This window comes from Myotis daubentonii (genome assembly GCF_963259705.1).
Source record: "Myotis daubentonii chromosome 1 unlocalized genomic scaffold, mMyoDau2.1 SUPER_1_unloc_1, whole genome shotgun sequence".
Classification (NCBI taxonomy): Eukaryota; Metazoa; Chordata; class Mammalia; order Chiroptera; family Vespertilionidae; genus Myotis; species Myotis daubentonii.
The window spans coordinates 280015-297421 of NW_026775446.1; the positions used below are offsets into that span (position 1 = coordinate 280015).

The 17407-nt window shown below is 49.3% G+C and overlaps 2 gene segments (V, D, J or C); both read right to left on the minus strand.

Annotated features, from left to right (window-relative positions):
• Nucleotides 1–1290: 1290 nt before the first annotated feature.
• LOC132225691 (Ig heavy chain V region 914-like) lies at nt 1291–1808 on the minus strand (the record flags this gene model as incomplete). The annotated part of the segment is given in 2 exon segments: nt 1291–1610; nt 1706–1808. Coding segments are annotated over 2 exon segments (423 nt in total), but the record flags the coding sequence as incomplete, so codon positions are not given.
• A 4446-nt stretch (nt 1809–6254) lies between these two features.
• Nucleotides 6255–6769, minus strand: LOC132225692 (immunoglobulin heavy variable 1-3-like). The segment is given in 2 exon segments: nt 6255–6598; nt 6680–6769. Coding segments are annotated over 2 exon segments (390 nt in total).
• Between the last annotated feature and the right edge of the window lie 10638 nt (nt 6770–17407).

The following is a 17407-nucleotide window of genomic DNA, read 5'->3' on the forward strand; positions in this document are numbered from 1 at the left end:
AGACAAGCTCATAGGTTGATTTCTTCCCAACCACCATCCGTGCCTTCCTTCTGAGGTTCCATAATCTGTTCATGCTTCTATGTCTCTGGGTCTATTTTTGTCGATCAGTTTATTTGGTCCATTAGCAATGCAGACTGGGGCAGCCATTATGGAAAACAATATGGAGTTCCATCTAAAAATTAAAAATGGAACTCCTATTTGACCCAGTGATCCCACTTCTAGGAATACATCCTAAGAAACTCAAGAGACTCATCACAGAGAATGCGTGCACCCCTATGCTCATAGAAGTGCAATTTACAACAGCTAAGCCTTGGAAACACCCTAAGTGCCCATCAGCAGATGATTTGATAAAAGACCGTGGTACATCTACACCATGGAATGCTATGCAGCCGTGAAAAAGAAAGAACTCTTACCATGTGCAACAGCACCGGTACGTCTGATAAGGGGTTAATCTCCGAAATGTATAGGAACTCATACAACTTAACAAAAAGAAGACAACAACACAATTGAAAAATGGGCAAAGGGTCTCATAGGTAAGTCTCCAAAGTGGACACACAGATGGCCAAGACGTGCTCTCCTGAGGGTGGTCATGCTGATGTCAAAGGTGTGTTAACCCAGATGCACAGGAACCATGGACGGGGTGCTTAAGGCAAAGATGAGCCTTTTAGTAAAGAAGTCATAGGCCTGGGTGTGCCCACCCCCAGGACTGCCCAGGTAGGAATGATTGATCAGGGCCTCCTGTGAGGGTCCTGTCAGCCACTGAGTTTTGTCAGATTTACAACAGAGCCCCCTTTTTGCTCATAAATACAATCCCCCAAGCTAGACATAGGACAGGGCTCTCTGTGAGCTCTGTGGCTGAGCCTCAGAGCAGGAATCTCTTCTGTCTCAAACACTTTTATCCTCGCCTCTAAAACAATGTCTGGCACATAGTAGGCACTTCATAGACATTTGTTGACTGAATCATTATTTCATGATTACCTAGCACAAAGCCTGGCACAAAATGAGGAACTCACTAAAGTTAAACAGAGCCCAAACCAGCCCAATCCTTTGATCTGCAGACAGAAAAAGCCATGGTTAGATTAAGGACCTACCCATAGTCCTAGCCATGCTAGTGGTTTCCCTTATGTTACTGCATTGAGTAGGAAATGGTATCTTTGCTCAACTCTCCACCTGCTCCTGGTCAAGGCCCTGTGCTGGTCTGGAGCGCCCCATGCTGGTCATGGACGCTCCCCACAGCCCAGCCCTGCTGTCTCCTCAGGGAGGTTTGTGTCTGGGCTCACACTGACTTCCCCTCACTGTGTCTCTTGCACAGTAATACACGGCCGTGTCCTCGGCTCTCAGGCTGCTCATTTGCAGAGACAGCGAGTTCTTGGCGTTGTCTCTGGAGATGGTGAAGCGGCCCTTCACGGAGTCGGCGTAGTATGTGCTACCACCACTACCACTACTAATAGAAGAAACCCACTCCAGCTCCTTCCCTGGAGCCTGGCGGACCCAGTGCATGTGGTAGCTACTGAAGGTGAATCCAGAGGCTGCACAGGAGAGTCTCAGAGACCCCCCAGGCAGCACCAGGCCTCCCCCAGACTCCACCAGCTGCACCTCACACTGGACACCTGCAAACACAGAGACACAAGGTGGACTGAGAATCACATGGAAGCACCAACAGGCACAGGCACAGGTCTCAGCACTCCCCACTCCTGAGAACAACCTTGAGAAACAATCAGGAAGAAAACACAGCTTGGCACCAAGTCCATGGTGGAGCCACTGGGGTCTTGTCTCAGGCACTTGGGCTCTGGGTGTCTCCCCAACATGCCGGGCAAGGGCCCCTTTTATGAGCAGGAGGAGAGCCCCATTTGCATGGAGTCTGCATATAAGGTGCAGCTGGGACCCTGGGCTGCATGTCTGAACTTGTCATCCTAGGGCAACCCCAGATGGGGATGGACTCAAGGACGCTGGCCACAGGGGGTCCCATCCTGACCCCCCTCCCTCCCTCTTTTCCTGGGACCCGTCACCCTGACCCCATTCCTTTGGAGGCAGCTTCCAGGATTGAGAGTACTCCTTCCTGGAGTTTTGATGAGGACCCAGGGTGCTCCCCCAGAGGCACCTGGATGGGGCTTCCTCTCGCTCTCCTTCACCCTCCTTGGGCCATGTGGCCTTTCTGGGGTTTGGGATTAAGAATTTGCATTGGATGATGCTGTTATTTTTAGACTGAAAGATTCTCCTTGTTATTTTCCACAGTCAGATCCTCCACAAAACTCGCACCTCCTCATTTGAGGACGCAGGAGAGGCTGGGCTGGACACTGTGGCTGCAGCCTCCGTCTCAAACCTACTGCCACTCTCATCAACACACAGCTGCCGACTGAAAGCACACATTTCACTCAACTTCCCTGCTGTTCATGAGCAAAAGCCCTATTTCCCAGGCTCTCAAAGTGGGAGAATGTCCATTATGTACACATGGAGCCCTGGCTGGTGGGCTCAGTGGTTGGAATGTCATCCTCACACCAAAGGGTGCGAACTCTTTAGTGTCACCTCCACCATCATGTGGAGGCAGCAGGTTTTTAATAATTGTGTGCACCTCCCTCTCCACAAAGGGAAGAAACCTGGATGAACATATGTGGTAAATAAAGTACAGACAACACGTTGATGTAAGAACTGTCCAAACATGGAGAGAATCTACACTCTCTTTTCTAATAAAAGAGAAAAATGGTAATTGGTGTATGACGATACCCTTTTCATTGGCTAATCAGCGCTATATGCAAATTAACTGCCAACTAAGATTGGCAGTTAACTGCCAACAAGATGGCGGTTAATTTGCATATGTAGGCACAATGCAGGGAGGTGAAAGGGAAAGCAAGAAGAAGCCCCCTGCCACTGACAGTGATCGGAAACCCAGGGGGGAGCTAAGAGCTGGGGGGCAGGGCAAAGGCGGCCCTGGGGCCGCCTTTGCCGTGCCCCCCAGCCATGATCGGAGAATAGGTGCCTTTTCCGCCCTGGCCAGTGATAGCAGGAAGTAGGGGTGGAGCCAGCAATGGGAGCTGGGCATGGTCGAAGCTGGCAGTCCGGGGAGCTAGGGGTCCCTTGCCTGGGCCTAAAGCGGAGCCCATGATTTCGGGGCTACTGCAGCTGCGGGTCCCTGCTGCCCGAGCCGGACGCCTCAGCCAGAGCCTGCAACCGCGGGGAGCTGGGGGTCCCCTGCCCAGGCCTGACACCTCTGCCGGAGGCCTCAGGCCTGGTCAAGGGGCCGATCCGGTGATTGGTGATCGGAGGGTGATGAGGGTCAACTCCTCTGGCCGAGGCATCAGGCCTGGGCAGGGGGCTGAGCCGGGGATTGGGGGGATATGATGGTCCCCTTGCCCAGGCCTGAAGCCTGGGTCAGAGGCATCAGGCTTGGGCGGGGGGTGGAGCAAGCGATCAGAGGGAGATGGGGGTCCCCTGCCCAGGCATGATTCCTGGGCCAGAGGCCTCAGGCCTGGGCGGGGGCCAGAGACAGTGATCGGGGGGAGATGGGGGTCCCCTGTCCAAGCCTGACACCTCTGGCAGAGGCGTCAGGCCTGGGCAAGGGGCTGATCAGGCGATCGGAGGGTGATGGGGGGCTACGCCTCTGGCTGAGGCATCAGGCCTGGGCTGGGGGCAGAACCAGTGATGGGGGGAAATGAGGGTCCCCTGCCCAGGCCTGACGCCTCTGTCAGAGGCGTCAGGCCTGGGCAAGGGGCCGATCCTGCGATTGGAGGGTGATGGGGGTCAACGCCTGAGGGCTCCCAGTATGTGAGAGGGGGCAGGCTGGGCTGAGGGACACTCCCCCCCGCACACACCCAGTGCACGAATTTCGTGCACTGGGCCCCTAGTGTTTTTATAAGATTTTATTCCAGCCAAAGTGTCAACAACTGTTGGAGAGCGAGACCTCAAATGCTCTGGAGAATAACCGTTTGCAGCTGGGTTTGTGCATTTGAAGTTAGGAGGGAAGGTGAGGGATGACATGGAGCGGGGAGAGAGCAAGGCGGGTACTGGATACCAGGATAGTGAACAGGAGGCTCTCTCTCTCTCTCTCTCTCTCTCTCTCTCTCTCTCTCTCAAAATATTTATTGTTAAAAGAATTATATAGGCCTTCTTTTCCCCTCATAAACCCCATCCTGCTCCCGCCTGTCTCCCATCCATGTCCTCACCATCCTATTGTCGGTGTCCATGCATTAGGCATATATGCAGACAAGTTCATTGGTTGATCTCTTCCTACCCCACACTCCCCTGCCTTCCCTCTGATGTTCCATGGTCTGTTCATGCTTCTATGTCTCTGGATCTATTTTTGTTCATCAGTTCATTTGGTCCATTAGCAATGCAGAGTGGTGCGGCCATTATGGTAAACAATATGGAGTTTCATTCAAAAATTAAAAATGGAACTTCTATTTGGCCCAGTGATCCCACTTCTAGGAATACATCCTGATAAACCCAAAACACTCATCAGAAAGAATGTATGCCCCCGTATGTTCATAGCCGTGCAATTTACAACAGATAAGCTTTGGAAACAGCCTAAGTGCCCTTTAGCAGACAATTGGATTGATGGGGAAAATAAGGCATTTTGGGGGGCTAGCAATCTGAATCTGTGCAGTAACCTAATGTACATTCTTGATGGCCTGTAATTAAGCCACTGCCCCTTTCTCCACAGTCTGGTCTTACAAGACCGGTTTACCTAAGTACTGCTCCCATTTCACAGAGGCCGTAAACCATGAAGAAGTCCCAGAGGGGGTTATAGTGCTGCAGCCAGGCCAGGCCTTTAGGTGTGGTCTCATGACCCCCACCCCAACACACGGGGCTTTTGGCAAAGCCCCAGAAAAGTCCAGAAGTCCGATCCTTCTTTGGGGGACAAAGAAACCAAAGGGTATAAAAGAAGAGCTTTCTCCATATTGGTTTGCTCAGGATTGGGAGAGAAACAGTCTCCCCTGAGTCACTGTACTAGTACATGTGGAACATCTGAAAATAAATGGCTTTTTCCTGTATCTCCTGTACTCCTGCGTATTTCTATGTTGGCTGTTAAATTCTGTAACAGGATAACTGTGGTACAGAATCTACACCATGGAATACTATGTAGCCACAAAAATGAAAAGAACTCTTATCATTTGGGACAGCATGCGTACATCTGATCAGGGGTTAATTTCCAAAATGTATATGAAATACGATTTTTGGACTGGAACACACAGTACTCCACTAGGCAGGATGGTTCCCGGGTTCTTTGTCCCTCGGAGCAGAAGAATTAATTCAGGAACGGTAGGTGGGATAGCAAAGGTGGAAATTTATTAAAGAACAAGTACTGACTCCCACGTGGGGAGGGGGAAAAAGTCTCACTGAGTCCCTTTTCCACGGTTTATAAAGGCTGCAGGTCTTCGTGCCTTCATATCCCCTCTGATTGATGACTATTCCCTTAGACTGGTTACTATGGTAACTCCTGAGCTCAAAGTTCCAAGGTCACATGGGACACGTGAGGTTCTCCCTCCATCTTCCCCATTGTTTTCTATTCCCTTTAGACTTTCTTCTCCTTTTGGATCAGGGGATTCCTCCCCTTCATTTTGTATAGACCTTGCTGTTCCCAGCTCCCTCATTCTAAGGAAATGTACCTTCTGTTGCTCTGCAGTCCTGTGCTTCTTCTATGGTCCCCTTAAATTTTAAAATTCTTAAAAGTTCCTAAACCTGTCTTTTTTTTAGACCTAAAGATTCCTCTGTCATATAGGGAACTCATACAACTTAACAAAAGGAAGACAACAACACAATTGAAAATGGGCAAAGGGTCTCATAGGTAAGTCTCCAAAGTGGACACACAGATGGCCAAGACGTGCTCTCCTGAGGGTGGTCATGCTGATGTCAAAGGTGTGTTAACCCAGATGCACAGGAACCATGGACGGGGTGCTTAAGGCAAAGGTGAGCCTTTTAGTAAAGAAGTCATAGGCCTGAGGTGTGCCCACCCCCAGGACTGCCCAGGTAGGATGTGTGATCAGAGCCTCCTGTGAGGGTCCTGTCAGTCACTGAGTTTTATCAGATTTACGACAGAGCCCCCTTTTTGTTCACAAATACAATCCTAAAGCTAGACCTAGGAAAGGGTTTTCTGTTAGCTCTGTGGCTGAGCTTCAGATCAAAACTATTTTAAGATGGGGCAGGAAATAGTTTCTTTGCTCAACTCTCCACCTGCTCCTGGTCAGGGCCCCTGATGGTACTGAGCCCTCTCTGCTTGTCATGAATGCAGCCCAGTCCTGCTGTCTCCCTCAGGGAGGTTATTGTCTGGGCTCACACTGACTTCCCCTCACTGTGTCTCTTGCACAGTAATACATGGCCGTGTCCTCGGCTCTCAGGCTGCTGAGCTCCATGTAGGCTGTGCTCATGGACGTGTCTCTGGTTATGGAGACTCTGCCTTGGAACTTCTGTGCATAGTTTATGTATCCATCACCAGGGTAAACCTTCCCCATCCACTCAAGCCCCTGTCCTGGGGCCTGTCGCACCCAGTGCATGTAGTAGCTGGTGAAGGTGTATCCAGAAGCCTTGCAGGAGACCTTCACGGAGGTCCCAGGCTTCCTCACCTCAGACCCAGACTGCACCAGCTGCACCTGGGAGTGGACACCTGTGGGGAGGAGACAGGAGTCAGTGGAATCCCCCTTGACTCTCCCTGGACCCTCCTTAACCCAGGACAGGAGCCCCTTACCTGTTGCCATGGCCACCAGGAGGAGAGTTCTCCAGCTCCAGTCCATGCTGAGGGCTGTGCTGTGAGCACTTCTGTAGGGGAGGGTGTGGCTGTGGGTGATGCCCTCAGGGCACAGACTTACCCATATTTAACCTGGTCTACCTCCTCTCCTTTGCATATTCATGAGGCAGAGTATTTCATAGCTGAGGAGTTGACCCCACCTGAGAGAAGGTGGGTGACACAGGGACCATGGTCAGTGGGAGTCTGAGGGTCCAAGTCCTAATTATTTTTTCTTTAAATTATACTTTTATTGTTGAAGGTATTACACATGTCCCCTTCATCCCCCATTGACACCTTCTAGCCCAGTCCCGGGTGCCCAGGTCTTTACCATCCTATTGTCTGTGTCCCTGGACGATGCACATATGCATACGAGTTTGTTGGTTGACCTCTTCCCACCCACCCACCCGACCACGACTTCCCTCTGAGATTCCCCGGTCTGCTCCATGCTTCTAGGTCTCTGGACCCATTTTCTTCATTAGTTTATTTTGTTAATTAGGTTCCACATATGAGTGAGGTCATGTGATACTTGTCTTTCTCTGATTGGCTTATTTCACTGACATGATACTCTCCAGGTCCCTCCATCCTGTCCCAAAGTATAAGAGGTCCTTCTCTTTTACTGCTGCATAGTATTCGGTGGCATAAATATACCACAGCTTTTTATCCACTCAGCTACTCGTGGGCATTTGGGCTGTTTCCCGTCTTAACTATTGCAAATTGTGCTGTTATGAACATAACTGTTTATACATTGTTTCTAATTGGTTTTTGGTGTCCCTTAGCATATATTCCTATAAGTGGGGTCACTGGCTCAATTGGCAGTTCCATCTTTAGTTTTTTGAGGAAACTCCATACTGTGTTCCTTAATGGCTGCACTAGTTGGTATTCTCACCAGCAGAGGAGGAGGGTTCCCTTTGCTCCACATCCTCGCCAACACTTGTCATTTGTTAATTGGTTGATGGTAGCCATTCTGATAGGTTAGAGCTTCCTGTGCACACTTTCTTTATGCAAGCTCATGGCCTATTGCAGAGACACCAAATAGTTACATCAGAAATAATCATGGCTTAAGTGGAGAGAAGACACAAAATAAAAGCAGTGATCATGTATGTGCACAACATAGAATCATTCATATGTTGAAATGATGGTGGAAGGAGATTGAACTGTTTTCTCAGTCCAATGTCATCAGTGATAGTGCGGTTCAGAGGGAGGTGAGTGAGAATTCCACCATAGAATTTCTTAGAGGAAAGGTGTAGCTGGACAAGTGGAATGAAAAGTTAGAACATCAACAAAAGGGAACTTCAACCCCGAGAGGAATCCTTCCCTCCCAGCCTCATTCTGTCCTTCTCCTGCATGGTGACTGTGGTTAGATGGTGCTGGGCTCTCCCCCATAACATGAAACATCCTTAATGTGTAATACACACATTCTCTCATCAGGCACATGATTCAGAAAAATAGTCTCATGCTAAGCTTGTCGATATATATCCTTGATGAAATTCTGGGTGGGACAAATGTTTTAATTTTATTAAAGTTCAGTTCATCAGAATTTTCTTTATTGGCACCTGTTTTGGGTGATTTTGCAAAAAAACTCCCTAGGAAATTGTGAGCATCCATTGCCCATGTGGATTGGCTACAGCAGCCACAAGGACTGGAGCGGGTTCTGGTACCAGAGGCGAGCGCTGCTGGGAAACTACCTATAAATCAGGATATGACTGTGGAACTTTGTGAGGGGAGGAATCAGGACTTGATTAGAGTCACATGACAGAAATGTGCCTGATGTTCATGGACAGAGAGTTACTGGACACGTGGATTTAAAGCCTCCTCCAGGGAAGGCCCAGAAGGAAGTGCAAGGCATGAGATAGAGCCAGCTCGTATCATAGTAAGAAATACCTAACTAATGATGAGCAGGAGTTGATTGAAGTAGAAACATTAAAGATCATGTAGACAGGGATCAAGAGAAATAAGGAACCTCTCACTGCAAACTGGTGGGAAGGAGACCCCTTTTCCTACATGCACATTCGCACAGTGTCTCTGTTCTAGAAGGTGACACCTTCCCAGGTCCAGGGAATTGGGACTTGGACACCTTTAGGGTTATTATTCACATGGTCTCTCCCTGAATCACCTGAACCACAAAATATTGGGGGGTCCCATTTATGAAATCTCCCAACACTTGGAAGGAGGAGAGGACACACCTCATTGGAGGAGCCATGGTGATGACTTGTCTGTATGAGGAGCCTTCATTTCAGTGGACCAGTGCCCTTGTCTCTGTCCATCATCAGCATTATCAGCATCATTTGCTTATTTATAATTGTTCTCATATTTTGTAGAAATGGTGGTTATCCGCACACAATGAATTTTTATGAACTAATCAAAGCAGGAGTCTCCTTTTTAGATGTCATTGGAACTTGAAACCACAAAGGCCTCACGTAAAATTTGATAAAAGGCCTTCCAACTAACTGATGGCCTTGGATAGGGGAGAGACCCCAGCCAGGACAATGGACCAATCCCCCATCCCATGCTATGGTCATCAGTACCATCACGGTCACTACTACCATCAGTATCATCATCATTCTCTTATTTATCATTATTTTTCATATTTTTAATAGTCGTTGATTTTGTACACATGTAATGACCTCATTTTTCCAAGATTTCTGAATTTTTATAATCTATATATATATAAGGCTAATATGCAAAGTGTCCGCTCTGGAGTTTGACCTGGAGATCAGGAGTTCGATTGCCATCACTAATCTCACACAACTTACACAGCATGTGTGGCCTTGTGGCCACATTCTCACAGGGTTTCTGTTCTGCTCTTTCTCCTCCATGGAGGCTCTATGTCTGAACCCACCAGCGCTGCCCTCTGAGAACAGTGAGACCTGGGTCATGGGATCCGCAGTCATCATGTCCTCGCAAACCTCAAAGCCACCAAAGCACTGAGAATCCTGAGGCGTCACTGCCTCTCCCTCGCCACCAGGCTGGGTTCCAGCAGCAGCAGCCTGACGGGGAGGGCGCAGGGGTCCAGGCCACCAGATCCAGGAGCACCAGCTGCTGCTGCACCAGCTCGGCCATCCCCGGGCACTTGCACTGAGGACCTGGGGGCTGGGGGCTGGAGCTTTCCCAGCAGCTCCGCCTCCCCTTGCTCAGTCCCCTTCTCTGCTGCTGACAACTGGGCCTGACAGGTGCCTGGAGGGAGAACTGAGGTCTCTGGAAGTACTTAGCCTGCTCTGGCCCATGGCAACGTGAGGACACAGAGAGGGGACAGCAGTGGCGAGGTGGTGGCTGTTCCCCAGCTGGTGGCAGGGCCTTGAGGAGGAGGTGGTTCATGAGGCAGCTCACTTGGGCCTGGGACTGCAGGGGCTACAGGGAAACCATACACAGGCACGAGGGAGGAGGCCATAGTTTTCTTTGTAGAAGTTATTGGAAGATTGAAACCACACAAGTCCCTGGAAGCAGAATTCATTCCCCTCCCCCTCCCCCACCACCTCGCCAAAATAAAAGCCCTGCGCCCTCTCCTTTCCAGTCTCCATCCAAGCAGGTCTGACTTGCTGAGTGATCTTTCCTGTGCTTCTCAGGGGTTTCAATCAGGAGCATAATAACCATCCCACGTCCCCTTGGTGTGTGTGTGTCATGAACATCTGCACCAGCTGCTGTGTCTCTGCTTCTGCATGGTGTCCACTCCTCTGGGTGCTGTGAGCATGAGGACAAGACCAGGACTGTCACCCTGTGGGTCCTTCTTCTGCAGCTTTGGGGTCTCACACATGTGGGGCCCACGGTCCAGCATTCAGGGGAGCTGCACTGTTGAGTCATTGGAGCCTCTTGTTAGATTCAGGTGACATGGGTCAGAAGATTTGATGATAAAACTCATTATGGCCCAAGTGTGCTTGAAAGAGACTCTCTGCCTTTTGTTCACAGGAGAAAGTTGTCTCTTTTTACAACTACCTTTTAACTCACAGACTCAGATGTCAGCAAAGAATCAGGAACCAGATATTCCCTGAGGGAAACTGTGACATGAAGAGGAAACCACACAGGAACCAGCCCAGACCTCCAACTGCACCTGCTGCTGGGATGGTCCTTGTGTTCAGGGACCCTGCGCGCCCCCTGGTGGTCAGAGATCTTCCTGCAGGGAGGTTTGTGTCTGGGCTCACACTGCCTTCCCCTCACTGTGTCTCTTGCACAGTAATACATGGCTGTGTCCTCGGTGGTCACAGACCTCAGCTGCAGGGAGAACTGGTTCTTGGATGTGTCTTTGGAGATGGAGGTTCGGCTCTTGAGGGAGGGGTTGTAGAAAGTGTCTCCATCATAATCTATGCTCGCAATCCACTCCAGCCCCTTCCCCGGGGGCTGACGGGTCCAGCTCCAGTAACCACTGGTGATGGAGAATCCAGAGACAGAGCAGGTGAGGAAGAGGGTCTGCGAGGGCTTCACCAGTCCTGGGCCCGACTCCTGCAGCTGCACCTGGGACAGGACACCTGGGACAGAGAGAACACAGTGAGTCCTGGGCTCAGATGCAGGGTCCCCATCTCCTCACATCTAAGCCCCTGAGTCACTCACATCTGGGAGCTGACAGCAGGAAGAGGAAGAGCCACATGGGAGTCATGTCTTGCAGGTGAGGTCCTCGTCCCCCAAAAGTATTCTCCAGGGTGAGGAGTCCCTGCATTTAAGTGGATGCCAACTGTGTGTGTGTGTCTGGTGGCCATGTGGGCATTTGCATATGGGATGTGTCTGATTATACAAAGGGCACGAGGTGCTGGAGGTCCTGGTCTCTGGGGCTTCTCCTGGAAGGAGGGGTTGACTGTGCCCTCAGAGAACCAGGCCCTCCTTGGGGTCCTAGTCACTGTGCCCAGGGACCTCTCCTTCCACACCAGGAAGGTGGTCAGGGAAATAGGATGTGGGCACAATCAGTGACTCCTTAGGGATAAAATCAATGTGCCTCTGCTCCCCTGGATATGGATAGATATAGATATAGATATAGATATAGATATAGATATAGATAGCTATAGCTATAGATACAGGTATAGATATAGATATAGATATAGATATAGAGATTAGATATAGATATAGATATTGTTATAAATATAGTTATAGATATAGATGATATAGATATAGATATATGTACAGATATACATAGATACTGATCTTTTTAAAAATATATAATTTTTTCATATTTAGAGAGAAGGAAAGGGAGAGGGATAGAGAGAAACATGCTTGAGAGAGAATCATGGATTTGCTGCCTAATGCATGGCCTCCTCTGGGGATGGGGACTGCAAACATATTCATGTGTCCTCACCAGGAATCAAACCAGTGACTTCTCGGGTCCAGGGTCAAAGTTCAACAGCTGAGCCACATGAGCCAGCCTGGATCTTCTTTTCTTTATTCTCACCTGAGGAGGTGCTCATTGATTTTTTGAGGGAAAAGTAAGGGGAGAGAAATATTGAACAGCAATGGGGAGAGAAAGAGAAATACTGATGGCAGAGAAAATATGTATCAGTTTCCTTCCATAACTGCTGAGACTGGGAATCAAACCCACAACTTTTTCATTTATTTATTGTAATACTAGAGGCCCAGTGTGAGAATTTGTGCATGGGTGGGGTCCGGCCGGCACGCTAGATCCGCGCCTATCAGGGTGGGCCTGGTGGCGGGAGGGGAGGAGGGTGGTTGGTTGGCCAGCCCTGCACCCTCATCAAACTCCTCGTCTAGGGAACTATTTGCATATTAGCTTTTTTAATATAGGAAATTTTTCACAGATTTCAGAGATGAAAGGAGAAGGAGGGAAAGATTAGAAACATCAGTGATGAGAGAGAATCATTGATCTGTTGTGTCCTGCATAATCACAATGGAGAATGGAGCCCAAAACTCAGGCATGTGCCCTGACTAGGAATGGAAGCATAGGTTGAAGCTCAACCACTGAGCTACATCAACCAGGCTTCATTCTGTTTTAAAATATATTTTCAATTAGTTTAGATTTCTAAGTTGATGGCTTTTCATTTTCTCTTCAGCACTTGAAAGTCATTATTCCTTTATCCTCTGGCTTTTCAGTTTTCTGTGTGATTTTTGATGTTTATATTAATCTTTTAAAAATATTGTTATTGATGTCAGAGAGGTGGGGAGAGGGAGAAGGAGATGGAAACATCAATGACAAGAGAGAATCATTGATCAGCTGCCTCCTTCATGCCTCTTATTGGGGACTGATCCTGCAAACCAGGTGTTTGCCCTGAATGGGAATCAAATTCATAACTTGGTGGTCCCTGGGCCAATGCTCAACCCCTGAGCCACACCCCCAGGCTCCTTCCCCTTCTGAGGAGCATGTACCTGACTCAGGTTCGCACAGTTGCTGCAGGTTTCTGACTGTGTTTGAGAGCCTGACAGATACCAGTTCTGGTTTTGGTTTTTTTTTTTTATTTTTTTTGTGGAGGAACAAGAATTTTGAGCTGCCTATGCCACCATTTTGCTTCAGCCCCTTCTGCTCAGTGACTCCTTTTGAACAAACAGAGAATGAGAAGGGAGAAGAGCAACCACCCTGTAAATCTACCAACAACAGAGAAAACAGATGGGGCAGTGCCCATCCCAGGCCGGCACAGGCGGGAGGAGGGGCCCGGGCTGAGCAGTGACTCTAGTGTTTGTAAGGAGAGCCTGTGTTTTAAGAAGATGAGCTTTCTGTTCCTGCAGGACCCCAGATACACCTCCCGAAGGGGTGGCTTTGTGAGGAGTGAGCTGGACGGGCAGGCAGACAGGGCAGGGCCCATGGGAAACAAAGGCAGGTGGAGGGTAGGCAGGGAAGACACGGCCCTCTGAGTAGCCCAACCACAGGCACCAACCAGGTAGACATAACAGAATGTTTCTGGACTCAGAGCGGGAGGCCTGGGAAATAAGGAGGGCCTGTGACAGTAAGGTGAACACACACAAGGGCACAGGGATGTGCAGGTCCCTGTGGGCAAGAGCTATGAGGGGCCAATCAGGTGGGCACATGGGTGGACACAGAGCAGGCTGGTGGCACAAAACACCCGAGACCACAGGCTTCAGGGCAGCCCATTAGTGGGCCCCTCCCCATGCGGGGAGCCTGAATCTGCTTGTAATAAAGGCTCCACGCTTTTGCTTAAATCTCCTGGTCCCTGATTTCATTCTTGGACTTGGTGACAATGGATCCCGGGACAGAAATAGCTCCGCTTGCTGTTCTGGTTATGAAATTTGGCTCAAAGAAACCCTAAAAAATATTCTCCAGGGCATGTGCTGTAGCGATGGGGAAGGCGGCAGGCAATGAGGCTTACCTCCAGGGGGCAGTCTGTTCTGGTTCACGGTCATCACCCTCTCCTCTGGCTGTTACACGTGGGTTGTCTTCTGGCCTCAGTTTATTCCTTATCAAAGCCTTGGCTCCTGGGTCGCATCACTCAGTACTCGGTGGACCATCATCACACCCTTCTGTGCAATGAGTGTGGCTTGTGGCTGATTCACGTGGAGAGTCCTTGTGTGCCATGGTATGTGCAAGTCTAAAGGCATCACAGATGGTCGGGCTCAGCTACTCTGGTTCCTGCAGACGTTCCCCTTTGGGGGAGCCTCCCTATCCATCTTGATTGCTCACAGACCAAATGCCAAAAACAAACTTAAAGAAGGTACCCAACCTTTCCCTGCACTGACATCCATCTCACTCTTATCGGGGGATGGTGTGCTTTCTCCACCTTTCTGTTTTCTGAAAAGTCATGACCGTCTAGTTATTCATTATTTCATACTAGTGACCTGGTGCATGAAATCTGTGCACATTAAAATGAAATTAATTAGAGGAAATAGTTTAATATTGCTATTTGCCCTTTCTCTATAATAGAAGTGTCAGAGATGAAAGAAAATCAGTAAAATGTATATGAAAATCTTTCTCCTGTCAGAGTCTGGGGTGTGCCATCGAACCAGAGTTCAGTTCCTCCCCACCCACGTGTGCCTCAAAATCCTCCGAGACCCAGATCTGGCAGGCCCCATCCCCTATGGGCTATATTCAGAACCAGACGCCCCACCCACCCTTCAAGCCCTACCCAGGCCTGATGTGCATGGTCTCAGGTCCCTGCTGATTGCTCATTAAGGCTCATTACAGAAATTCGGTCTCTATGCTGGGTGCAGCCAACTTGACTGTTACTGCGTGATGGTCAATGTGCATATTCCCTCTTTATTAGATAAGATTCTCTGCTTGGGTTTGAGTAGCTAATAGAAAAGGGTTGTATCTTTCCCATTCTGCAGAGTAACCTACTTGGCAGGGTACTTATAGCTACCTTCGTGAAGGCCTTGGCTGTGTTGGTGCTGTGTCCCTGCCATGTGGTTTAAGCCACGTACTGAATTTGCTTGTTGGTCTACCTGTGCTCCCACCTTTTCACTGAAACACCTTACCCATACCACCTCCATCTTAGCTGATTAGGGGTTGCTTTTTGGTAAGATAAAATCTGTTGGAGCGAATCGACAGAAATCAAACTCAGATTTTTAAGAACCATAGTCCTCTTCTATGGAAACAATGACAGTTGTATTAATGGTGTCAGGAACATGATGGAGCATTATGGAATGAAACCGATTAACGAATAAAATGCTGTGAATTCTCTCAAAACAAAATATCCACCCCAGGCTTAGAGGTTCTCATGTCAATGACTTCAAAGTGGTTCATTTATGTTGTGGATTTTGTGTCGATTCAACCAGCAGGGGAACCTGCCAGGGTGTCACAGGGGGAGACGGCACAGCTGGAGAAGACTCCTTTCTTTCCTTCTCCTTTTTTATACACTTTCCTTGACTCCAGAGAAGAGGCCAGTGGAATGATGGAAACATCAATGATGAGAATCATTGATTGGCTGCCTCCTGCCTTCGCTTCTCTGGGGATGGAATCTACAACCCAGGCATGTACCCTGACCAAGGAAACAAACCGTGAACTCCTGGTTCATAAGTAGACGCTCAACCTCCCAGTCATGCCTGCTGGGCTGGAAAAAGATGGGACACATATGTCCATAACAGACAACAGCAAACTTGTCTCATCTCCAACACCTGTGAACTTACTTGAACTCACCCTTCCAGGTAGCAGATTTTTAATAATTGTGGGTACTTCCCTTTCCACACGGGGAAGAAATGTGTATGAACATATGTTGTAAATGAAGAAAAGACAACATGTTGACTTAAGAAATGTCTAAGTATGTAGGGAATGCTTTACAAGATTTTATTGGAGCCAAACAGATATTAACTATTGAGGAGCAAGACCTCCAATGCTCAGGAGAGTAACTGTTTGCAGCTGCGTTTGTGCATCTGAAGTTAAGAACAGAAGGTGAGGAGTGACATGGAGGAGAGAGCAAGATGATGAGAGCAAGGCGGGGACTGGGTGCCAGGATAGTGAACAGGAGGTGTCTCCTGAGGGGGGTCATGCTGATGTCAAAGGTGTGTTAACCCAGATGCACAGGAACCATGGATGGGGTGCTTAAGGCAAAGATGCCCCTTTTAGTAAAGAAGTCATAGGCCCGGGTGTGCTTGCCCCAGGACTGCACAGGGAGGATGTGTGAGCAGAGCCTCCTGTGAGGGTCCTATCAGTTACTTAGTTTTGTTAGATTTACGACAGAGCCCTCTTTTTGCTCACAAATCCCTAAAACTAGACCTAGGAAAGGGCTTTCTGTGAGCTCTGTGGCTGAGCCTCAGAGCAAAACTAATTTAAGATGGAGCAGGAAATGGTACCTTTTTTAACTCTGCACCTGCTCCTGGTCAGGGCCCTGTGCTGGTCTTGAGCGCCCCCTGCTGGTCATGGACGCTCCCTGCAGCCCAGCCCTGCTGTCTCCTCAGGGAGGTTAGTGTCTGGGCTCACACTGACTTCCTCTCACTGTGTGTCTTGCACAGTAATACACAGCCGTGTCCTCCGCACTCAGGCTGCTGAGGTCCATGTAGGCTGTGCTCGTGGATGTGTCTCTGGTCATGGAGACTCTGCCTTGGAATTTCTGTGCGTAGTACGTGTTTCCATTGCCAGGGTAAACACACCCCACCCACTCAAGTCCCTGTCCTGGGGCCTGTCTCACCCAGTGCATCCAGTAGCTGGTGAAGGTGTATCCAGAAGCCTTACAGGAGACCTTCACGGAGGCCCCAGGCTTCCGCACCTCAGCCCCAGACTGCACCAGCTGCACCTGGGAGCGGACACCTGTGGGGAGGAGACAGGAATGAGTGGAATCCTCCTTTACTCTCCCTGGACCCTCCCTAACCCAAGACAGGAGCCCCTTACCTGTCACCATGGCCACCAGGAGGAGGGCTCTCCAGCTCCAGTCCATGCTGAGGGCTGTGCTGTGAGCACTTCTGTAGGGGAGGGTGTGGCTGTGGGTGATGCCCTCAGGGCACAGACTTACCCATATTTAACCTGGTCTCCCTCCTCTGCTTTGCATATTCATGAGGCAGAGTATTTCATAGCTGAGGTCTTGACTGCACCTGAGAGAAGATGGGTGACACAGGGACCATGTTCAGTGTGTGTCTAAGGGTCCAACTCCTAATTCTTTCTCTTTAAATTATACCTTTATTGTTGAAGGTATTACACATGTTCCCCTTCATCCCCCATTGAGACCTTCTAGCCTGGCCCCGGGTGCCCAGGTCTTCACCATCCTATTGTCTGTGTCCCTGGATGATGCACATATGCATACGAGGTTGTTGGTTCACCTATTCCAACTCATCCACCCGATCACGACTTCCCTCTGAGATTCCCCAGTCCACTCC